Source organism: Hemicordylus capensis, chromosome 3 (genome assembly GCF_027244095.1).
Source record: "Hemicordylus capensis ecotype Gifberg chromosome 3, rHemCap1.1.pri, whole genome shotgun sequence".
Lineage (NCBI taxonomy): Eukaryota > Metazoa > Chordata > Lepidosauria > Squamata > Cordylidae > Hemicordylus > Hemicordylus capensis.
The window spans coordinates 236,997,460-237,022,456 of NC_069659.1; the positions used below are offsets into that span (position 1 = coordinate 236,997,460).

At 41.3% G+C, this 24,997-nt stretch overlaps 1 protein-coding gene across 4 annotated transcripts in view; it reads right to left on the reverse strand.

Moving 5' to 3' along the window:
- Nucleotides 1-24,997, reverse strand: part of P4HA1 (prolyl 4-hydroxylase subunit alpha 1) — a 58,566-nt gene that overhangs the window by 27,668 nt on the left and 5,901 nt on the right. For 2 of the 4 annotated variants that reach the window (XM_053311393.1, XM_053311392.1), the window contains exons 2-9: nucleotides 19,054-19,166; nucleotides 15,683-15,779; nucleotides 14,564-14,715; nucleotides 13,650-13,787; nucleotides 11,649-11,891; nucleotides 5,894-6,096; nucleotides 5,565-5,741; nucleotides 2,865-2,935 (exon numbers count right to left, since the gene is read on the reverse strand). In XM_053311393.1, the coding sequence (XP_053167368.1) occupies nucleotides 2,865-2,935; nucleotides 5,565-5,741; nucleotides 5,894-6,096; nucleotides 11,649-11,891; nucleotides 13,650-13,787; nucleotides 14,564-14,715; nucleotides 15,683-15,779; nucleotides 19,054-19,141 (1,169 nt within the window). In that variant the 5' untranslated portion in view covers nucleotides 19,142-19,166. Of the gene's footprint in view, nucleotides 1-925; nucleotides 997-2,864; nucleotides 2,936-5,564; nucleotides 5,742-5,893; nucleotides 6,097-11,648; nucleotides 11,892-13,649; nucleotides 13,788-14,563; nucleotides 14,716-15,682; nucleotides 15,780-19,053; nucleotides 19,167-24,997 lie in introns of all 4 variants that reach the window. The other 2 variants (XM_053311391.1, XM_053311389.1) reach the window with 1 other exon arrangement.

The window sequence follows — 24,997 nt, forward strand, 5'->3', positions numbered from 1 at the left end:
CGCGGAGCAGCGGCACTCTGCCTGGCATCCAGAAGAGCCGCAGTAAGGCCTTAGCCCCTGCGAGCACGTAGAGAACAGAGCGATGCTGTCCTGCACAGGTTTGCAGGAGGAGCATGGCAGCTTGCAGGTGCTGCTTACACCGTGTTAAGCACCTAGGAACATAGGAAACTGCCATATACTGAGTCAGACCATTGGTCTATCTAGCTCAGTATTGTCTTCCCAGACTGGCAGTGGCTTCTCCAAGGTTGCAGGCAGGAATCTCTCTCAGCCCTATCTTGGAGAAGCCAGGGAGGGAACTTGAAACCTTCTGCTCTTCCCAGAGCGGCTTCATCCCGAGGGGAATATCTTGCAGTGCTCACACATCGTCTCCCATTCAGATGCAACCAGGGCAGACCCTGCTTAGCTATGGGGACAAGTCATGCTTGCTACCACAAGACCAGCTCTCCTCTCCTGCTTATTACTCCTTAAAGGTGCCTCTTGCTGGCCCACCCACCCCTGGCGCTGCCCTCACCGGCTGCTCCTGAGACATAGTACCAAGTCCTGCACCAAACTTTAAACTGCTTAAGAGCACAATTCTATGCATGTTTACTCATCAGTAAGTCCCACTGTGTTCAAATTGTGTTTAAGATTGCAGCCTATGTCCCACTGATTTCAATGGGAGATAATTAAACACAGGCTTGAAGTGCTTAACTTTGGTTGGTGCTTACTCACAGAGTTTAGATTTGAGGACTTTCCTCCTTCAAGCATTCCATATTCTCAGCACGATTAATGTTAGTGTTCTGTTCTAAATTATACTGTAGTTAGCAATTAGCCCAAGGGAAGAAATATATAGAGAATCCCATGCTGAGTTTGATACACAAGCTGTATACAAGCTGTGACAAAGAGAAATTCTGTTGCAATTTAAGGCATACCAGCATCCCCTTACCTCTTAGAGACTCTGTAATGTGCTGTGGTCAGTTTCCCAGTCTGAGGGTCATGCACAGTAGCTCGGCTCAGCTACAAAAAGAGAAAGGACAAAGGCTTACTCTAATAGCAAGCTTCTGGGCCAAGCCAGAGGCAATTACAAGGGTTCTGATTGGTCTGGATGATATGCAATGCTTAAATAAGCAGGAATATTTAGGTAGATTGCAGTAGCTGCTGCTACTGACATTTCCCAATTAATCTCGATTGGTTTGATTAATTTGGTTAGATTGTCCTTTCACTTTTTCCCCCCAAATGGAAAGTTTATGAAAACCACTTTATGCAGAGTTTCACAGAAAACTTCTCAGTATCCAGAAGTTGAGTGTTCTTTTTGTCTTTGATACTTCAACTATTTTTTTAAAAATCATTTGGATTTGGACACAAATGCTAGAGATATATTTTCAAAGGGTACAAGGCAAAGATCAGTAAACCTACTAGCCATTTTGTAATTTTGTTTTCAAACTGTAAAGCAAGGAACAATTTTTTTAAAAAAAGATAAAACAGAATGCCACAGCAAATAAACATTTTTAAGGGCTCTAAACAAAAAAGAATAGTTTTTCTGTGTGATAGGATCTAGACAAAACAAGTATAGTATAGTGGGTAGAGGGATAGACTGGCCAGGAAGAACGAAGATGAAATTTCTACTCAGCCATGAAACTGGGTGATCTTGGGTCAGTCATCATTTCGGAGTCCAAACAACATCACAAGCTTTTGCAGGGATGAAAGACGATAACCTCACTGCCCACCCTCCCCCACCCAATATTTCAGTTCCTTGAAAAAAGGGAAGAATTCAAATGTGTATTCACCAGCCAGTGTGGTGTAGTGGTTCGAGTGCTGGGCTAGGATCAGGGAGACCCGAGTTCAAATCCCCATTCAGCCATGAAACTAGCTGGGTGACTCTGGGCCAGTCACTTCTCTCTCAGCCTAACCTACTTCACAGGGTTGTTGTGAGGAGTAACTCAAGTATGTAGAACCCCGCTCTGGACTCCTTGGAGGAAGAGCGGGATATAAATGTAAAAATGATGATGATGATGATGATGATGATGATGATGATGATGATGGGATAAATAAAAATAATTTGTGGAGCCCAGAGAATGGTCCGGGAGCACCTGGTTCTGCAGGTGTGGAGCTGATCAGTCCCGTGGATCGAAGACCACTTAGAACTTCATAGGATCCGAATATAAATAAATAAAATACTATTGTATCAAACCCACCATTTTTAATAAATGGAGATCCTAAGATAAAATCTATTTAAATTTCATCTGAACCACCATTACATTTTAAGACTTAGAACAGCACATGAATCCACACCAAGTTGCAGAAAGATGTCTAATATAACAATGGGCCTGTCTCCAACAAAAATGTGAGATGGCCATTCAGTGAGGCAAAAGGGTAATTTGTGTTATGATGTGTATACAGAAACGGTTCTTCTTCCTTCCTATAATATACAAAGGCAATGTGCAGCCTTGCCAAGACACCTTATCTTTAGTTTTATTATACAGGAATCAAAGAACCTAACTTACTAGGGAACAAATCATTGTATATGCCAATGATTGTCCTTTAAAATATATTAAACCACCAAGACATGCCAAACTTTGATGGAGAAAGATGAGACATTGCATGGCTGGAGAAGGGGGTGGGGGAGGGAGATCTCTGCCAAACCACTCAGGTATATAGAAACAGATTGAAAACACTTCCTAAATAAGCAAGCAAGAACAGAACTTCTGGTTAGAAGAAGAATCTGAGAAACTCAGCAGTAACAATTTGTTACAAAACCTACAAATAGTAAAGGTATGAACCAGAAAAAAATTAAAACTAGTATTTTTTCTGGCCGTTTTCCCCCCCAAATGAGCACCACGGAGGCACTCATTAAAGGGTCGGAATTATGGCATGTGAAATCTTACCTTTTGCTAATTCTGTAATGTGCAGTCTCCAAGACTCCCGTTATAGGGTTTGAAATGGTGGCTCGCCTCAGCTGTGAAGCGAACCAATCAGAATAGTTGCATTACAACATATATGTAATATTGCATCACATCAATCCGACCATTCAGAATCCTATGATGGAACACTGGTTCCAGCAGTTCCCATTAAGACAGTATTTGCAGCAAAACAGTATTATGCACAATATTGTGATCCCTTGCCAGGCTAGCACTACATATTTGTAGCATACAAGAATGAGACTCACCTGTACCTAGCTTGAAGCAGCAAATTATTCCTAGCAGAGTTATTGAAACCATGGTAAAAATCAAGAATAAAGTTGAATAAGACCATCAGCTTTGTGTATACAATTAAGACTAAACTTGACAGTTTACTGTGGGTATTTGACATAATTACCAAGAACTGATTTTTGTTGATTCAAATTTCTTGTTTATGACTTCAGGTAGGGATGGCCTACTGACAGTCCACATTAGGTCCCAGACTGATTCCCCCTCCCCACCAGCTGCTGACACAGATTGGGGGCACAAGCTGTGTCCATGCTTCTTAACTGTCAGATATGTCTGACCTCTTGGGAAACCTTTCATTTCCCAAAAGGAGAGGTAGCTGCCAAATAAGAAGCAATGTTGCATACTGTGCTCCCAGTCTGACATGAGGAAGGATAAAGGAGCCCACGACAGGGTTGTGAGCTGCTTCTTATCTCCCAAGTGCCCCTCTGATCAAAAAGTGGGGGAGGTCTCCCCAGAGACCACTGAGACAATCTGCCATTTTGTGAAGAAGGGATGCCTGCTAGGTTAAAAAAAAAAATGCTGCTTTTGACCAAGACAGCACCACGATGTGTAAGGACTGGCATTTATGCAGGATGCACCAGGCACCCCTCCCTTTGAGGAATGAGAAGTCACCTCTGCATCATAACAGAGGCCTTTGGGACAACCTCTCATTTCCCAAAGAGATGAAGGACATCTGTTGTCAACCTTGAGTAGGGGGAGACTCACACTTCCTGGCTAGGTTATGAGGGTATATGCATGAGTCATGGCTGGAGAGAAGGGGAAGTCTGGTCAGGAAAAGATTCAGCCCTCCAGTTTCAAAAAGTGGAAGGGATTATTTGTCACTAATTTGTTGTGAAGTTGGCAGCTTCAAAACACCAAATCAAATTCCAGTCGGGAATGGGGATGTGAGAACTACTATAGGCAAGTACCAATTCTGCTTGTCCAGTCTAGCAGGTTCATTTAATTTTCACCACCAGCTTAGGCTAGCTGTAAAGTAGCTACACAGAATTTGGATTAACTAGAACCCCCTTTAGGTGACATACTACATGATGACTTCACCATTACAAGAATTAAAAAAATTATCTACCACTATCATGATTAATGTTGCTTAAAACTGTACCTTTTAAACTTTAAAGATAACTTAGAAGATTGAGCAATTCTTATAAGCTGCCTTTAAAAAGGAATTGTGTAGATGCAGTGCAAAGATTTGGAAATACTGTAGTAGCTTTTCAGACTGCCTTCCAAACCAAGGCATGCACAAGTCCTGCCCAGGTTGGGAGACTTAATGGTTGGGAATATCTGAGATAACTAAAGTGCCAGTATTCACTGTCACACAGAGAGGACATTTCATTACAGAATTATCCAGAACAAAAGCATGCCACCATGAAATAAGAGTATAGCAGAAGAGTTCATGAACAGGTACAGTCAGTAATAGGCTGGATGAGGGAGAACAAACTGAGGCTGAATCCAAGAGAGATTGTGGGAGGTCAAAACTTAGAAATTGGCTTAGATCTGCCTGTTCTGGGTGGGGTTCCACTCCCTCAGAAACAGCAGGTATGTAGTCTGGGACTATCTTGGGCTCTTCTGGACTCAAACTTCTGGACTCAAACTTCTTCTGGACTTCTGGACTCAAACCTCTCCCTGATCTCTCAGGTTGAAGCAGTGGCCAGGAGGGCTATCAGCTTCGGATAATACGCCAGCTACGTCCGTTTCTGGAGATAAACAATCTCAAAACAGTGGTGCATATGCTGTTAACATCCAGACTTGACTACTGCAATGTGCTCTATGTTGGGCTACCTTTGTATGTAGTCCGGAAACTGCAGATGGTACAGATGCAGCAGCCAGATTGGTCTCTGGGGTTACCTGAAGAAGCCATGCTACACCCATTTTAAAATAACTACACTGGCTGTCAATAAATTTCCGGATGAAATACAAAGTGCTCATTATTGCCTCTAAAGCCCTGAACTGCTAGCTTGGGTCCAAGGTATTTAAGGGTACGCTGCCTTCTTCATGAACCCTGCCACCTATTAGGATAATCTGCAGCGATCTGGTTGCGGTTGCCACCAGCTCAATTGGTGGTGACTTGAAACCGGGCCTTTTCTAGGGTTGCCACAGGACTTTGGAATGTTCTTCCTAACGAAATTAGAGCCTCCCCTTCTCTGGATGTTTTTAAGAATGACCTGAACACATACCTGTTTAGTCAGGCTTTTAATTTATAGTTTAGAAGTTTAACGTTTTAGAGTTTTTATCTGCATTTTAAACTTTTTAAAATTGTGTTAATGTTTTAATTGTTGTGTTTTTAGATTGCAAACCACCCAGGGATTTGCGTATGGTGTAGTATAAAAATGTGTTAAATAAAATAAATAAATGTAAAGAGTATGTACAATGTAGGTTGTTTACCCTTGGTTTTGCAAGCTCTTTCACAGTTTCTATTTCTTCATCAGAAATTATTTCAACGAAGCGAACAATCCGAGGTCTGTCCCACTCATCCTCTTGTTTGACAGGGCCCAGTATGTACCTGGGATGCCCGTTCCCATCATAATAGCGGCAAAAGAGTTTCTTTTGTCTTCTAGGAGTCTGAAAGTTTGCAACAAAGTGTGAAATGTTAGTAATCAAGTGCATGCACTTCTGAGAAGAAACAGCTATCTAGTGGCATCCGTATAATCAGATTAATCAGATGCCCAAGCACTTTTAAAATAGATGGAGTATTAATATATTAGTCTAATTACCATTTTGAGACCCTCCCCACGACATAGCATTTCATACTTCTGTCTCTCTGGCAAATAATCCTTGGAAGGCCCCCTTTTCTGCGTTTTAATTTCATTTTCAGTCTGGTCATCTGTTTTGGTAGTAGACTTATTTGCTTCTTTTTCTTTAGACATGATATATTCAAAGTATTTCAAATTGCCGTTTGCTCTCTGATGCTCTGGATCTATTAAAAAATAAAGATAATAGATGATTTTATAGCCTTAACCCATTCAGAGGGTCATGGTTCAACAACTTTTACACTTGCTATTCAATAAGACTTTAGACACATTTTTCACTCTGAATACAGCAACAACTAGCCCATTTATGCTACGTCAGCTGCTTCAATTGCAACATATGAATATTCTGTATGAATATACTGTTAGAGGTTGTTGATTTTTTTACCCACAATAGGTAAAACAGCAGAGCACTAAGGAATGAGCACACACTCCAGTTACACAGTAGGTAGCAGAGGATGGTTTGTATATTGCAGCTATTTAAAGAAAACACATGGAGATCCTTGTATGACTAAACACTAAATATTTATTGGTTAAATACACTTAGATAGGAAAGACCTATCTCTAATCTAAAGGACTACATAGTGGATAGGTAAGGAGAGATAGAGAGAGATATGTTTCCATCTGCTCTCTAGGAGGAAAGGAAGGATTGTGACTCAGCATAGGAAGTGCTGCAGAGTCAGTTCAGGGGTCATAGAGTAGGGACAGATAGGGAGACCCTGACCCACTGTCTCTACTCCCAATGCCCCTAGTGGTCATTAGGACAGTTGGTGCAAAAGGTCGATGCACTGGAAGTTCATCTCCAACATATACAGAGGATACACAATTGCTAACTCAAAGAAGCAAACAAGGAATGCAAAGAAGAGTATTTGGGCAGCAATTTGTGGATCTTTGCAGAAATGAACATTTCCTCAAGTCACTGAAAGACTCTGTAGCTGCAACTGATGATGAGGGTGGCCCCAGGATAAGATTTGGGGTGGCCCCTGTCACTGCTGCTGCCATCACCATTCAGCCACCACCCATCACCTGCTCATGCTCCACCCAGCCGCCCATGACACTTCCCTTTGCTGGGCTGGACCGTATCACAATCTAATGACATTAGATTAATGACTGCATTGGCACAAGCTGGCACCCTGATGTTATTAGACCGTGTCACAATTGGCCAAGGCAGACAGGAGACCATGTCACAGGACACAGGAGACCATGTTACAGGAGGCCAGCAGCAAGAGACCAGAAGGCTGGTGCAGTCTGCAAAGGCAGGCAGGCCGGCCGGCCGTGTTCCTGGGGTGGTGGGGGTGGCAGCAGGCGACAATGGCAGAGACCAGCAACATTGGGCACCTGGTATTTGGGCAAGTCAAGAGACAGAGTGCGGTGGGGAGGCCAAAGTGAGGCTTCAGCAGCCTCTAGAAGTCTCACAGCACTGGTGGCCCAGGAATATTATTTCCCCGCCGAGTTCTATTATAGCTAAATGCCTGGGTAGTTTTAAACCATTTTTAAATTTTATGGAGCTCTATAGAAGCTATGATATATGAAGAACACTAATCCAGCAGATATGATTTTTGTAAAATAGTAACATTCAGTATTGAGAAGCACTAACAAGCTAAACATTCCATTAGAATAACAAAATAGGAACAAAGATGACAGGAAACTGAAAACCACTGACTTCCTGAGAGAGCAGCAAATACTTGATGCCCTTGGCTTAACATTGGGCCTTTGACACTGGCCTGATTAAGAAGATGATCTAAATCATAGTTTAGATTATCATGAATGTTCACGAGGGTTGCTATGGTCAAAGCTTAGGGCAACCTCAATTGATAAGCATTTATTGATCTATACATTATATAGTAATACTTTCCTTCTTGTGAGATGCAATCCCAGTGGTGACCTTTCAAATTCAATGTCTACAGGTACTGGTGTCATAGAGGGATGTGTTTTAGCCCGTTATTCAATTTTTATATTAATCCACTTGTCAAATTTTTGAATAGGGCAGACATGCACCCTCCTAGGTTAGTAAATAGACGTCTATATGCAGATGATGCAGTTATTTTATCTTTATCACTCATTGGTCTTAAGAGAGCACTGAAAGCGCTCACCCAGTTTTGCTTAGAAGACCATTTATTAATAAATTATCAGAAAACCCAAATAACGGTGTTTGCTAAGAGAAGAGACCCAAACTATATAATTGGAAAATTAATGGTAATAGGATTGAATAGGTTAAGTGCTTTAAGTACTTGGGGTGGTATTTCAGCTTCTGGGGGAAGATATGTGCATTTGGACTATATAGTGCAAACCTAGGTGGACAGATTTGGCTTTTAAAAAGCCAAATTCTGGCTTACGGCCCATTTGACCCACGAGTATACCCCTTAGGTTCTGGCAACCCCGGCTGCAAACAGCACCGCAAAGCACTGCTTTGATTCTGACATTTTGCTGGTCGGTGGGGGCAGGAAGGGCATTTTGTGCCAGTAGCTGTTAAGTTATTTCGACTAAATCAATGACTCAGATGCTTTTTGAAGCTCAATTGGGACCTTATACTAACTTTGCTCCAGTTAGTATAGGTTATTCAAACTAAATTTTTAAGCGCGGCCCTTCGGGTGTCAAAAGGTGTATCCAATTTTGCCCTTAGACTGGAGGCTGGGTGAATAAGGTGGAGACGAGAGTGTGGATAGCAGTATTTAAATATTGGTTAATACTCAGATATTCGCCAAGTGGGTTGGTCCCCCTTGTTTTGGAGAACCAGTCCCACTCAAGGTGGTTATTAAAGCTGAAGAGAAAACTTCTCAGGTATGGATTCTCTCTGAATTTTTAATTGCTAAGGGACATGAACAGGCCATTAGAATATTGGAGCAGCGTATTTTAGACATTTAAATGCAGGAGAGAAGTAAACTTCCCAGTAGTATTAGAAATGTTTATAATGTGACATGCCCAACACATTGGAGAGCTTTTATGTTGGCCTGTCTCAATATTTTCCCATTGGCATGTGTGGAGGGCAGATATATTACCTGCACAAGTGCCCCTGAGACTCAAGGGAAGTAGAAAATGTGGCACATATTTTACTTCACTGCACTTTTTATAGTACTCCACACAGTAAATTGATTTTACCTCTTTTAACAGGTTTACCGGGAAGATCTATGGAATTTTACAAAACATATATTTTTGCTGTCAACAATGCATGGGTTACAGCCTGTGTTTCTAAATTTTGCTCTATTGCATATTATATTTGCCAAGTAATGGTTAAGCCTCCTTCAGTCAGTTAGGTAATGATGTTTAGCTTATTAGGAGTTTTTTTCTCCCCCTTACCTAAATGTGGTTAATTCTATAAATTGACTGTACTGACTCTGTGTTGTTATGTATTGTAATTATTGTATCTGGTGAAGTCTCATAATAAAGATCTATCTATTATGAATGAGCTACAGCCTTGCCTCTCCTGCACCTTTGCATGTGAGGAGAAAAGATTCAAAACTTCCACTGTTGAATAAACCTCAATTTCCTGTTACATTCAAATGCAGGAAACTGTGGTTTATTCTAATTGTGGTTAGTTAACAAAGTAGGATTTGAAGCCACAGTTTGATCCTGGTTTGTTTTAACTAACTACAGTTCAGTTAGAATAAGCCTGAGTTTCCCAAGAGGAGAGGTGAGCAGAAGAAGGCTGCAGGGAAGCCTCTAGAACCTGTAACACTGTCAGTTAAGTAATCAGGAGTATATCAGAGCCTTGGAAGTCTCACAAATTTGAAAATGATTCAATATAAAGCCAGATTCATTCTGAAACTCCAGCAGTCTTCCTCCAAATGAATCAGGCGTGGGGTGGGGGGCAATGAAAGAGAGAAGGGAGCTGATGATCTCTACCTTTGCTTTACTACATACTGAAAGCAAAGCACAGTTTCTGTATTGAATTTATACTGGTGGTGCAAGAGAATAGTCCACCCTCCTGCACTAGGACCTTGTCCTGAGATCCCAGATACTATTATGTCCAAGGTCACCCCAACTGGACAGGAGTTGAGGGTCCCAAACGGCCAGGCCCAGGCCTGTGTCCAAAATCAACATTCCAGGCATCAGTGAACTTGTGGGTGAACTGGTTAATTCCTGGGAAACAGACCAGATTGCCTGCCTTGTGTTACAACTGTGAATTGCCTTTGGAAAAGTAGGAGTAATCCTATATTTCATGCAGCTTACTATGTTTTGCTACATTTGTCACCACTGATTTCTTGTTTCACATATTTACATGCAATCACTTTGGAATGATTTTAGAAATGCTAAAAGGCATCACCGCATACTTCGCAGGAGATGGCAATGGTAAACCCCTCATGTATTCTACCAAGAAAACCATAGGGCTCTGTGGTTGCCAGGAGTCGACACCGACTCGACGGCACAACCCTTCCTTTCCCTTTAGAGGCATCATGGATATTGCCATTTTGAAAGATCTTTATGTCTAGATCTAAGGATCAAATGCCTATAAGAACCTAGCTTTTGGGGACATGGCAAAAGGCAAAAACCTTTTCCCATCCTAAGAGCTTCTGCCCAGCTGTGTAACAAAAAGGCAGGAGTTCCCTCTGATAGACAAGAGACTGTTTGCAGCTTCTGCCACAGGGCAAGAAAACTGGGACTACTCTGTCTCTTTTTATAAGCCTGTCTGTTCCGCACTCTAGCCTCGGACCCAAGCAATGCTCAGTTCTATGTGCCATGACTGGACCTGGTAATATGCCTTCCTGGAGGACAATTCAGCCTTTGCCCCTGTTAGTAGCTAAGAGGCAGTTCCATCAACACCCCCTCACTCCCCTTTCCTACTAAACTCTGGCATTCTGCCACCCCACTCCTAAGCAAACCCCCCCCCTTTTCTTGCTTCCATTTTCTCTAGCCTTTGTTAGGTTTTACCAGTGAGTCTAACACTGAAACTACATGCAATCAACACATTCATGAGTTAAGAAATACTACACTACACTACGCTGGAAAACATTATTGATTTAATTGATTTGCTTGATCACACTACTGAGAAACCCTGAGTGATCTTATTGACCTGTTTGCCTTACCTGATCAGCATCATTGCCTTAATAAAGCCCATTTAAACTTTATAAGTGTGTCTGCCTTCCCCCCTACATGCGTGTCCAGATCATACATGGTTACCCTATCAAAGAACTATGCCAGTTTGCGGCTAGAGTTAACAAGCTTCGTTCTCATTGCTAGCTCCAGGGCATACACAGAGTGTGAATCAGGCTTGGCTCACAACAATGCTACATTTCAGCTAGGAACAAAAGCTTATACAGCACAACAGTACCACTCACAGCCACTAGCACTTCATCTTAAAGGCTTGTTAAATGGCCTACTACTACTACTATGAATATTTAAATACCACCTGTTCCCCAGAAGGAGGAAGCTTACAGAGATAACTGGAGCACAGACTGATTATCAGGGTACTGCTTGCCTCACAGAGGATGCCACTATCTACAGCAGGGATTCTCAACATGTGGGTCCCCAGATGTAATTGGACTTCAGCTCCCATAATTCCCAACCAAAGGCCACTGGGGCTGGGGATTATGGGAGTTGAAGTCCAATAACATCTGGGGACCCACACGTTGAGAAACCCTGATCTACAGCAAGGAATAGAAACTGTCTGCTTCTGAAAAACAATTTAATCTATTAATGAGAGTTTACAATATATTTTCCAGCTTTATTTTCATAGAAACTAGGTATTGCAACCCAGTGGAAGCATGCATATTCTTTAACATACCCAGCTCAAGTAGCCGCTTGGTAAGCACCATTGCTTTGTCCAGATCCCCCTGCTGATACACAGCATAACTCAAGTAGTCTAGAACAGAAACCTTGTCAATAGAAGAAGAAACTTCTCCATCATCCAACTGTTTCAAAGCTTGCTCCATCCACAGTTCAGTGTGGTAGTAATCCGATTCAGTGTATGCAATCTTTCCCAATTCAAAGCAATCTTCAGCTGTTAGAAATGTCTTATGTTTCACTCCTATTCGGAAGGAAGAAGCAAATATTAAACGTTAACAAAGCTTGAATTCAGACTGCAGGTTTTTGCCCTGATGTTTTCTTTTGAAGCTGTATTGTTTATTTTTTAGCTGTTTAATGACATTATACAACCTATGGTAAAGAAAACTAGGGCTAATAAAAGCTTTGCTTTGGGTGAACTGCTAGTCCAGCAGCAGCTTCAGCAGCGGCCCGCAAACTCATGGGAGTAGTGATGGGTACGTTTAAGAGAATTAAATATATAGAAGAAGATAGACATGACTAGAGAGACAGGCTGGAGATAAAGTTCCTCAATAAAATATATAAATGCAGAGACCACTGTATTTATTAAAGTAACAATGTGCTGAAGCAGATTCAGGGATGCATAGCTTCAGCCCTCCAGTTGATGTTGGACTACAACTCACAGTGGCTCAAGATGATCCAGAAGATCAGGTCCTGCTCTATGTTTTTAACCTTTCCCAAGTCTTACAAGTCCGAGTTCAAAGACAATAGCATGAAATACAGTCCATATACTATGATATACAGTTCATACGCTATGAGGAAGGAGCAAGGGAAGAAAGGCCACTCATTGCAATCTTAAAATACAATCCCTTAAAAACCAGGTTGGATGATGCCTTCCATCCAACAAGTAAAGTATTCCCTGCTAACTGAGCAAAAAGGCACCTATTAAAGTGGTGCCTCTTGTATATTTAGCATGAGGATGGTAATTGCGGGGAGCGGGGGGAGAAAAATGACATAGCACCAACAAATTCAGAAATCCCAGCTTAGTGATTCACGTTAGATGGTTAGTTGAATTGACACTTTATATGGTTAACTTTTGATAATTTCCCAGCTTTATACGGTTTTTATATGCAAGAAATGTTTTTAATGAGAGTGACTATTATGGTATAACAGTTTGAGTTTTACAGATATAGACATATACATATATATGAAAAATTTTGTAATATTTTATACATTGTTTTCATAGTTGCCTCTGAAGAAGAGTATCTCATGCTCAAAATGCATCAAGCAATATCAAATAAATTAATTTCTGAAAACTCATCAGCATCTTTGGCAATCTCCCCCCGACCCCGCCCTTTCTTTGGTTCTGGACAGTAACTGTCCCTAATTGCCTTAGCCATTTTGTAAGGGCGGTATACAAATCAAATAAATCATCATCATCATCTTTTCTCATAGTGTCTGTCCCAGTGGCTGTTACTACCACCTTCTCATTGTTTCTTTTTAGACTGTGAATTCTATTGGGACAGAGAGCCATCTTCTCATTCTTTTATTATATTTTTGTGAACTTCTTGTTGAAATTATACACACACACACACGCACACACATATACATATTCATCATCATCATAAAGATGTTTCTAGCAGGAGGGAAGTCTTGTCATTCATTCAATGATGTTACAAGCATTATCCAGTGTCCTTGATACATTCTCAGTAACATAAAAGCACAATAACTCTACAATACAAATCATCAGCCAACTATGGTTTGTGCTAGCCCTACAAAACAGGATTACAAATCGCAGTTTGAAGCTGATTTGCAATCTGGGTTTGGAGAGCGAGTACAAACATAATTTACTGCTTGGATATAACAGCGAATTTTGGTTTATACTAAACAGTAAGCAGGTAATTAAAATCAGAATATGCAAGGAAAGGAATGAGAGAGAGTGTACTAGTTCACATTTTCTGCAAAGATGCTTTCTTAAAAGTGTCCCCCCATCCATGCTTACAACAATTCTTCAGAATTTTACCTGGTAGATTTCCCCTTGAAATAGTGTCTGTGTCTAACTTATATGTATCCTGGAGCCGTAAGAGAGCTTTAGCAGCACCAGTCTGATCTTCATCATTAGGAAAATACTGGCGTTGAATAGTCATGTTGGAAATAAACCCTACAGATAAAGGAAGCTGTTAAAGCAACTACAATTAAATATTAAATTTCCATAATAAAATATTTCCAAGCAATATTTGGCTTTAAATAAAATATTCCTAATGCAGATTAATTAAAGGCACACAAAAACAAAACACACACACATCCCAGCACAATCTCTTTCATATGTGTCTTGCAGAAATTAGCAATATAGTTTCTTGCAGATGCTAATACTGCATAGTAATTACCCAGGTCACAATTATTATTATACCAAGCCCAGAGGGACCTTCTCTACTCTTTGTAGATCTTAGTTCCTCCACATGGGGAGGAAGTAAGCTAATTCCATTAGCCCCCTTCTGCCACTTACTATCATTTTGAGCTTCCTTTCCCATTTTTGCCCGTGGCTGTACTGGCCCAAAAAACCTCAGTCCCATCCTCAGTATTCATTTTTTCAATCACACAAATTTTCACTTGGAAGTGTGACTCTGTCCTCCTCCCACTACTGCCCCAGAGTTGCAGCTCAATTTCTATTAGCCATGAAGAAGTTAAAAGGGTAGCAGTTCAAGTGATACAGCATCACTAACTCAAAATCTCACTAAGATTTCAAGCCTCCACAATATAAACTAATAATTTTTTTTGAGACATCAGTGAATTTTCAACTGAGAAGAGAACTCGCTATCAAAGATTTGCTATCAAGGATTTCCTCACTCATCTTGTTCATCTGATTATTCATTTCCCCACCCTAGCTTTCAATATCAAACCTGCCTGTCAGACTATAAAGGCACTCAAAAAGCCTACCATCAGACATGTCCTTCAGGACCAGATTCTCCAGCTCACTCCACTCTGTGTTAAGTCGCTTCATTAACTTGAATGCATTCACAGGATGCCCCAAAAATCCCTCTGGGTCTTTTGTTGCAGTGTCTGTCAATTTATCCAATTTCTCTGCCCACCTAGAGAGCGAAAATGTAAACTAGATATTTTTAACAAGTTTTTTAGACCTCTTTAATACATAAAATAGAATAAAATAAATCTTCTAAAATCGAGCAAACACATTTCAAAACATATGAAAGAAAAACATGAAGGAAAAGTTGCACAAAGGTGTTTATTCTAGCTATTGAAAGAAATACTGTGAATACAATGAAATTTATTGGCCAGTAAAGGGCAAATAAAGGGTTGATTTTGGAGAACCACTCATTCCCCTCTCCTTCCTTTTCTCCTGTCTTTGGATTGGTTACTTCAGCTGTAGCTACTGTATTTAATCTTAAGTGTTTCCAGCCGCTTGAAATAGAGCATTGATAATGGTGTTTGGACATTAAAACACATTTGATCGATTTTAAAAGATCTGTTTATTTTATTCTATTTTACGCACTAAAGAGGTCTAAAAACCTGTTTGAAGAATGGAAGTATGTGTGTATCATCACCATCATATTGTCATAGATATTTTTAATAATCCATTATCAATGGGCTAATTCACAAAGTAATTTTGTTAAGAGCCATGTGATAGCTGGTATTTTGTCAAGATCTAACATGATAAATTCTATATAGGGTTTTTAAAAAAAAAAAAAAACCTAGCTCCTAATTCTATATTAGGTTTTAATTTATATATCTACAAAATATTTTTCCCACAAACGTTGTGCCTAGAGCAACAAGAATACATATCAAAACATAAATATTTCAATAAACATTTAATATTTCAGTACTTCCTCTCTTTAATACTTCCCCCCTTCATGATTTGGAAGTTTTGTGTTTTATAACCCACAATGTACTTAACTCTGGACTATTATAGTCAACAGCTTGCAAAAGTGGAAGATTTATTTTTACTTCCACAAAAGCCATATATAAGTAAACCTATGGTTAATTTTTTATGTACTTAGGGTGGAGTCACCACTAAAAAGTAGTATTAAAGCCACTACATACTTCTTAATTTGTTGCAGCTTGCTCTCTTCTGCCTTGATGTAGTCTTTCAGTGAAGTCACCAGGTCTTTCTCTGTATTAAGCAAGTCTGTCATATGACCTACAAGATAGTTTAGTACAATCATTATATATGCCCACTGTTGTGAAGTCTTAACATTACAATTTTTATTCTAAAACTGTTTTCTTTAAAGGCTGAAATCAAGACTGATTATGCAGGCATGGAAGAAAGTTCCATGCACATAACAGGAGAGGCAATTTTTGCCAATCCCAATACCCTCTGCAGCACCCTGTGTTTCCTCAAAATGTCCGCAAGAGTCCCACACTCCTCAGGGACATATTTTTGGAAAGCACAGAGATCTACAGAGGAAAGGGGGGATTCAGAGCGAAACTGCTCTTCCCCTGAAGAACATGAATAATTTCATTTGTGCATGTGTCAGTCCGTATCTCAACCAACAACCCAACACACTCAAATACACAAGACAATTACTGTGCATTCTCAAATACTTATGACAAGGTCTTAGGAAAAGGGTTTCCCCTACTATGGAAGTTTTCAATCCTCAGTAGCTTTGTCATGGAAGGAGAATGTGATGACTGAAACTGAATGGCAGTTGAAAGGTAGCAATTTTTTTCTTCACAATGATGCCTTGCAAATATTGCAAAATAATTTCTTACGGATTTTCTTATACTTAATTGTGCACTGTTCCTGTTAGATGTATTTGGATTTTCCTGCATTAGTGAGTTTCCTCATTGACAAGTTTTACAACACAGTAAAACACTTTTCAAACATTATGTTGAACACTTGTAAAAGTGTACAGTGTACACATGTACAGATCTTTCCACAAATACAGTTATTCACACTTTATGTTGAAAGCAGGTACAGCAGCACATGTCCTATCTGTATAATGAATTTGAAAGGGCTGTACCCAGGTTCACGTTTACAATGAATGCTGGTACAGTCATTCACACAAATGCATGTACCAGTGTATAGACATCTGTGCACTCATACATTATCATGTCTGAATAGGGCCCAAGACTTCACTAGCAGTTTTTTAAGTGACTGTGATGTTCAAGAACTTCTTTGCTCCTTAATTCAGTTTGCCTTCTGCAGCATACAATATTGTTGTGAAAAAAGAAGTTAGTTGGTGCTGGCTACTGAGCATTCAGCTTGAGAGACTGTTGCTTTTTCCTTTCTTCTGAGAAAGCAGTCTCTCTTACTCCCCCACATCTTCCACCAACAGGGTTGTGTGGGAACAGAGCAAAAGAGAAAGCCAACCAGTTAGTGATAGGAATGTGTGATCCAGCTCGATCTGAACTGGGCAGGCCCCTCAAAGGGAGGTGCCAGTCTGAGTTCAGACCAGCCCCAGTTCTAAAAGAACCGGTCCGAACCAGTTCTGGTATATACAGTATACTTGTCAAGGGGAATCCAGCGAGGATTCCCTATCCTAAGGCCGGAGTGGGCGGAGAGAGGAAAAGAGTACTCCGCACCTTATCCAAGGCCATGGCAGAGGCCATGGAGACATCGGAGGGTGGCAGCAGGGGCTCCTCCAAGCCCCCAGCTGGCATGTGCAGAGGCCCAAACTGGGCCGCAGCCAGCCGGAGCTTTCAGGAGCCTGGTGGGGGGCTTGGAGGAGCCCCCTGCCACCTCCAATGTCTTCGATGCGGCCTTGGATAAGGTATGGAGTACTCCTTTTCTCTTGCCCACTCCCCTCCCCAGCCATAGGATAGGGAATGCCCCCTTTATTTGCAAAGGGGAATCCTCACAATTCCCATTTACTTAGGGAATGCCCCCTTTATTTGTAAAGGGGAATACTCGCAACCCAATATGGCCCAGTTCGATGTCCGAACCTGGAACCAAGCTGGTCTTAATCTGGTCCGTGCACATCCCATAGTTAGCAAAGTAGTGCCAACAGAAGCCGCCACTCCATGCTACAAGTAGTTCCCTTGGCACTGCATCCACCACTGATTCATAACTTGAAACCCTGTTATATGCCCAGAAGGTAAGGCAGCTGGGATAGGCATGAGTAGTGCGGCTGAGGGAGATGGGGCTAGCACTACCCGACACTGCTGTCGGGGGCATGGCCAGTGGCATCTTGGCATCCTCTCAGTTGGTGCTGATTTTAAGTCTGCACCTCTCAATATATAAGGCAGCAAGTCACAAAAGCAAAAAGCCAACTGAAAAAACCCTGCCACACAGCACTTACTACTTTCGCATGTCATTACTTCCTACTAATGGAGAAAGATATACCAAGTTGTGGGGAATATGTATTATTCAATTGTCAGACATAAGACGCTCCCATTCTGGATTGCTCCCATCCACTACTTATTATGCTAAAAACCTTGTTTCTGTGAGATATTAATAAAATTGCAGAAAGTGAAATATCTTGTTCCCTGGGGCCATTTCCAAGTTTGCCTTTTAGAAATTAAACTACATCAGTGCAATTACTGAACTGCTAGAGTAACCTTCTTCAGGCAGGTGAGTTAGCCACCTGCCTGAAAAAAGTAAGAATTCCTTTTTAGTACAAATGCCAGAATCATCACTTAAGAAATTTGTGCAGGCATCTACACATCCACCTGCCAGTTCAATAGTGACTGCCACCCAGTCCTCTGGTGAACAGTACACTCAGCACCACACAGATATCTTCACCAGAAGTCTTCATTTCACTAACATTTTTTAGAAGGTAAGAAACAGCAGAAATCATTTCTGAGCAGTAGAAGAGAACCCCCACTATTTCTTACCATCACCATATCCAAGTGCAAATGACAGAATTCCTAGTTCTCTCCTAAGACCTCTGTGTACCAGAAAAGAATTGGAGGGTACAGAGGGGACTAGTGACAACCCCAAATAATGCCTGGCTAGAGAGCTAAGCCTAAATTTGTGGATCCCTGAATTTGTGACATAGGTACATGTGGCAGGTTTAATTTTTCTGTATTTATTTGCACAGGTAGTTTAAATATGCAGCTATCTCATGCATCTCTGAAGCTACCAAAAATAAATAAAAATCCAACCATTCAAATGGGACAGTGACAGGTCTTAAAACACTTGTGTTAAAATCCATGCTCACAATTAGCCCCCCATATATTAAAAAAAAGAGAGAGACATTATTCCCTAAGTAGCACTAGCTTTTACCCCTTTAAGTAAGAACAACACTGAATTAATGTTATCCAGTACCTGTTTACTGCTGTGTTTTAGGGTTATTTCTTGACATTTTTGTGATTATTTAATTTTTAGATTTTATTATTAGTCATATTTTAGCTTGGTTGCCTTCACTAGGTTGGAATAATGACCAGTACTGCAATTCAACACACCATCCTCAGTGTTGTCATTGTAAAATCATTCAGAGGTGTTGGCAACTATACACAAAAGCACTGCTTACCAATTGAAGTAAAGAAATCTGTATGGGCATAAGAAGGAGACAGCAAAACACTGAGGACTAGAAGATACCATGACTTTGTGAGTGCCATAGTCTTGTCAGTTAATATACCACACCTAAAAGAAAAACAGAGTGACATTTTAGAGACATCAGTGGAATATAGAGTACAGTTTTATCTATTAAACAAAGGACATCATTAAATACATAGGCTGCAGAGCCAGAGTTGGTATTTAATAAATAATACGTAGCATTTATAAAGCATTTTTGAGTATTCAAAGAACTTCCTATGAATTTTCTTGTTGTAATCCTTATAACCACCCTGTTAAGATAAATATTATTCTCCCCACATTGCAGTTAGGAAGCCAAGGCTGAGAGGAAATAACTTGCCAAAGTTAAGTCACCTAGTGACTTAATATCTAGTGACTTAATGGCAGAAATGATATTCAAACCCGAGAGTTCCCGATTTATAGCTCCTAGCCAGTGGGCATGTTTATGAACCGAGTGACTGTAGTTAAAAGGTTAACTATGATTGCTGAGCTGGGCATGCTCCCACAGACCATGACATGAAAACCTGGTGCATTACTGGCAATAGTAGTCCCAGCACAGCAGTTAACTAGCATTAGACTATAACTGATAACTACGATCAGACTGTAGATGCCAATCATAGTTTAATGCTAGTGAACCATGTTGGCAGAACTACGATTCCTGGACAGCATGAGTTTTCATGCCATGCTCCGTGGGAGCACACCCAGCTTGACAATCATAGTTAAATTTAACTACAGTCGTATGGCTCATGGGAACAGACCCACTGTGTTATAGCAGCCTTCAAATTTACTCAATTCTCTCTCTCTTCCTTTTGTATTGGAGTGTCTGAGGATCACGACAAGCCAAGCTGGCCTTTCAAGCTGCCCTACCCCCCACTACCTGAGCAAAGAGGCACCTTTTAAAGGGGTGATTCTCTTTTTACTTAACCCTCTCTGTTCAAACTCCAGTATAGCATCCTTCTAGTGGTTGTTGCTGGTGTTATGTTATGTCCTTATGTTTCTTTTTAGACTGTGGGCCCTTTTGGAAAAGAAATCCATGTTATTTGTTTTTCCCCTCTGTAAACCACTTTGAGAACTGTGTTGAAAAGCAGTATATAAATATAACCAATAAAGATTTGTGTGAGTTTTAGTTGGTTTTTTAAAAATCAAATTGGGCTTCACTAGCATTACACCACAGCAATTTTGCAGATATTTTGTTTCAGAAGCCTTGAATAATCAGAATTCCTGAGCATGCCTTTACTTGTGCTTTCAGATGTTCCTCTCCTCTTGATGTAGTAGTGTTCACTGTGGAGAAATGTAATGAACAAATGTGACTCTGCCTTTTCTATAATATATGAATCAGCCCTCACAAGCCAGAACTAGACATTGCAGGAGATGCATGGCTGTTGCTCCTTATATAACAGAACAAAATGTCTAACATGTCATCACATTTTGAGTTTCCTCACTCCTGCAAGGAGCAACCAGTCAAGTGGTGTGTAGTGATGTGCACGGTCCGGAGAAGTCCGGACCGGCACCGAAGGGGGGCCTTGTTTTTAGGGCGGGGAGGGCTTGCTTAGCCCTCCCGCCTCCTTGCCCCCGCCAGCGCCCGTATTTTCTAGTATAGGGGCGCTGGAAACCAGCCGCCCCCCCCCCCCGCCGCGGCGGCGAAAGAGCCCCCAATGCCAGCCCTCCCTGCCTCCCAGCTAGCTGCCCGCCCGCCCGCTCGCTCACCGCTCTCCGGATAGGAAACGAGAGGAGCTCCGGCACAGAGCTCCTCTCGTTTGGAAGGCCTCAGGCAGAATGGTGTTTTGCGTGCGCGCACATGCGCGCACCGCAAAGCACGCCGTTCGCCGGAGGCCCGGTCTACCCGCTGGGAAAGGGCCGGGTAGACCGGGCCTCCGATTGCCAGGTAGACCGGGCCTCCGATCGCCAGGTAGACCGGGCCTCCGATCGCCGGAGGCCCGGTCTACCTGGCGATCGGAGGCCCAGTCTACCCGGCCCTTTCCCGGCGGGTAGACTGGGCCTCCGGCGAACGGCGTGCTTTGCGGTGCGCGCATGCGCGCGCGCGCGCAAAACACCATTCTGCCGGAGGCCTTCCAAACGAGAGGAGCTCTGTGCCAGAGCTCCTCTCGTTTCCTATCCGGAGAGCGGTGAGCAAGCGGGCGGGCGGGCAGCTAGCTGGGAGGGAGGGAGGGCTGGCATTGGGGGCTCTTTCGGCAGGGGGGCGGGCGGGCGGCTGGTTTCCAGCGCCCCTATACTAGAAAATACGGGCGCTGGCGGGGGCAAGGAGGCGGGAGGGCTAAGCAAGCCCTCCCCGCCCTTAAAGGCATACCCCCCCACCCGGACCCGAACCAGGCAGGGCCGGACCGGTCCGGCAGTTCGGCCATTCTTTGGAATGGCCGCCGGACCGGTTCGGGCACACCACTAGTGGTGTGAGTGCAAAGAGAATGCAATGATACCATATTGCATTATGTAACTTCATATTACTGAGGGAGAGAGAAAATGCTCTTTTCAGTGGCAACTACATGTATCTGGGAACATCCAGTTATTGTCCCAGCCTATCAAACCATGTACTGATTACTACCTGGAAGTAAAATTTTATCTATAGAACAAAGAAGTGGGGTTGAAATTTTTCTAGAAAACTTTCCTATTTTAATTCCCATTTTTCTGTGGAAAATTTTCCATTTCTAAAAGTTAATTGTTTCATAAATCTCATTAGAAATAATGAGTGGATGCCAAGTTAGTATTAGGTAATTTTGGCCATTTCAAAATTAACATTTTTCAGGTGATTCTCCCTAGGAAGTGTGTGAGAAATGATGTATATTTATTGACTATTCCAACAAAAATAGTTTATTTCCACATAACCCCTGCTAACTGGGCAAAGAGGCACCTTTTTAACATGGTGATTCTCTTTATTTAGCAGGGAGAGAGTAACTGGCCCTATCCACCCCCCACCCCACCCCCAGCACAGGATCTCCAGTGACTATTGCTGGTGTCTATCTTATGTTTCATTTTAGATTGTGAGCCCTTTGGGGACAGGGAACCATATATTTATTTATTTATTTATTTATTTACCTACCTACCTCTCTCTATGTAAACCTCTTTGGAAACTGTTGAAAAGTGATATATACATATTTGTTGTTGTTGTTAAAGCTTTGAATTTGTTTCAGTGAAACATTTAAACCACATTAAGCAGGGTGGATTTGATTTAAATCAAACTGATTTAAATCACTAGCAGGGTGGATAAAAATAAAAAAAATCCAATTTAAATCAAAAAAATCCAATTTAAATCAAAAAAATTGGATTTTTTTTAATTTAAATCGGTTTTTTTTATTTTTATCCACCCTGCTAGTGATTTAAATCGTGATTTAAATCAGTTTGATTTAAATCAAATCCACCCTGACATTAAGTGTATTTGTTGATTTCCCCCTCCCTAATCAAGTATTTCCATTCAATTACTTGGCTGCTTCAAGTCTTGGCTTGAAAGACTTTGAGACACAGTATGGGAAATTAATAGTCAACTAACATGACAAATCAGATCACAATCTATATAGGACATTAAAAAAAGCATAATAAAATTATCTGAAAAAATGTAATGCACATTTTGATTTTTGATTCAGTAATAATTTCAACTCATTTTTTTCTTCAGAAAGCCTACATATCTGCTTTAGAAACCCAAAAGGATGCACTTTTGAATTGTTTGTAGCTGCTTGTCACATGAATTGGCCCTAGCCTTTCAAGTCCACATGGTTGAATCAGGCACATGTGATCCATGCTTCAGTTCACTGCAGCTTATGGCTTTGTGAATGCTTCACTAAATGGTCAGAACCTAGCACACTACCTTTTTAACATACTCTCCTCAAACCACTTATGTTAATTGACTCTTGATATCTGCAATAGGCAGGAAATTCTCTTGAAAAAGAAGAACCAGGAAATGGAGAACAGAGCACAAGTATATAAGGCATAAGCCAGATGTTCACCAACTCTCATCCAGTTTCTCAAGCACCAATCTACATCTGTAACCAGATTAATCCGAGTTTTCTTTATGACAACTCCACTGCTTACACAGAGGGTAGAAACAATTTAGGAGTTCAGATCTTCATCTAGTTTTCAGAATAAACAGTTGACATTGTTTCACAAGAATAAAATAAAAGGATTGACAATATAAATATGTCATTGGTCAGCATCCAGATTGGCCAACATCCACAGTACTCATGGAAGAGCATTTTTTGTCATGCAAGGGCGAGAGACAATTTCCAGCAATTCATCCTTCCCTCGCAGCCATTTCTGCTGCCCAAAGATATGTCTCTGAGGTTTCCACAACTCTCAGGGACATGTTTTTTGGAAAGCATGTCCAAAAACATGCAGAGGGATTGCTGAAAATTGCCTTTCCCCAATTGGATGACAAAAACCACTTTTCTGCAAGCAAGACATCAGCCAGTATATATAATTGTTCCCTGATAACAATGGTTAAGCATATTTCTAAAGAAAAATTTATATAACTTGGCAGTCATCCTAGTTCTATCCATTAAGTTTATATTTTAATTAATTGACTTCTTCCACTCACCCTACTGCTGTATTCTCACTGAAATGTCAAGGAATTGCCAATTTACATAAAAGCACTTCTGATTAAAAAGAAAAACTAGTTGAATAGGAGAAATGTATAATTTTGAATGTGTGCTGAATTTCCAAGAATGCTGATAGGTGCCAGATGTTTTACAGAGATCAACCAAATAGATCATTTATACGTTGCCAAAGGACACAAAGTACACAGCTAAGTTATCAGTACCTGTACTCACTGAATTAGCAATATTGTATACATAACAGTAGTTTCCTGGAAAGAACCACAACAATGTATCATAAGAGCCAAAGCGCTAGACATATTAGTCTGTTAGCAGCAAACATACACATTAGAAGCCTTGCAGCACTTTAAAGGCTAATTTATTGTGGCATAAGCTTATGCCACAATAATTCCATTACTTATAGAAGATTACTAGCCGACCCACACAGAACATCTGTGCGCTCTTTGGGGCCGGCTGTTCCCCCCTCTCTCCAGGCCCATTCCCTCTCCCTCCCTCCCACCCAATTCTCTCTTGCCCTCCCTCCCCCTCCTGCCCCACTCTCTCCTGCCTTCCCTCCCTCTGCCCTCTGCCCCCTGCCCCACTCTCTCTTGCCCTGCCCCACTCTCTCTTGCCCTCTTCTCCTCCTGCCCCCTCCTCCCCTGCCCCACTCTCTTGACCTCACCCACTCTATTGCCCTCCCCCTTCCCCTCTCTCTTGCCCTCCTCCTCTCTTATAAAAATGTTTTAATAAATAAATAAATAAGCTGGGCGCCGGGACACACATTCCAAGGCACACCAGGAGAATTAATATAATAGATAATGTGAGAGGAAATGAGTGGAAATATGTCTAACAAAAGGAAAAGCTCCAGTTTAATATTCAGTAGCAACCAATGATGTACCATTTGTGTCAGCCAATGCTTTTAACTGAGCGGAATATAAGATAAAATCTGGCAGGATGTTGTTGATAGGTACCACAGCACTCTATTTTTTTAATACCACAAGAGAAAAGATGGTTGCAATCTTGCCTAAAAAAGCCAAGTGCAATTCACATCTCCAATAAAGACTTCCTATATATTCTTCTCAGTTAAAAACATTGGCTGACACACTGCAGAATGGTACATCAATGTTTCCCTGCACACAAGTTGCGCAAATGCAAAAAACTGCACAAATGATATTACACATGAGTAAGACCATTGTTTCCAATGGGCTTGCTCTTAGGCAGCATCACTTGTATATATGCAAAGTTATTCGCTGACACACCATTGTACATATGTCAGGTAATTGACTGCTACTGAATATTAAACTGGAACCTTTCCTTTTGCTAGACATATTTCCATAATATTCTTTCTTGCCACCCATTTCT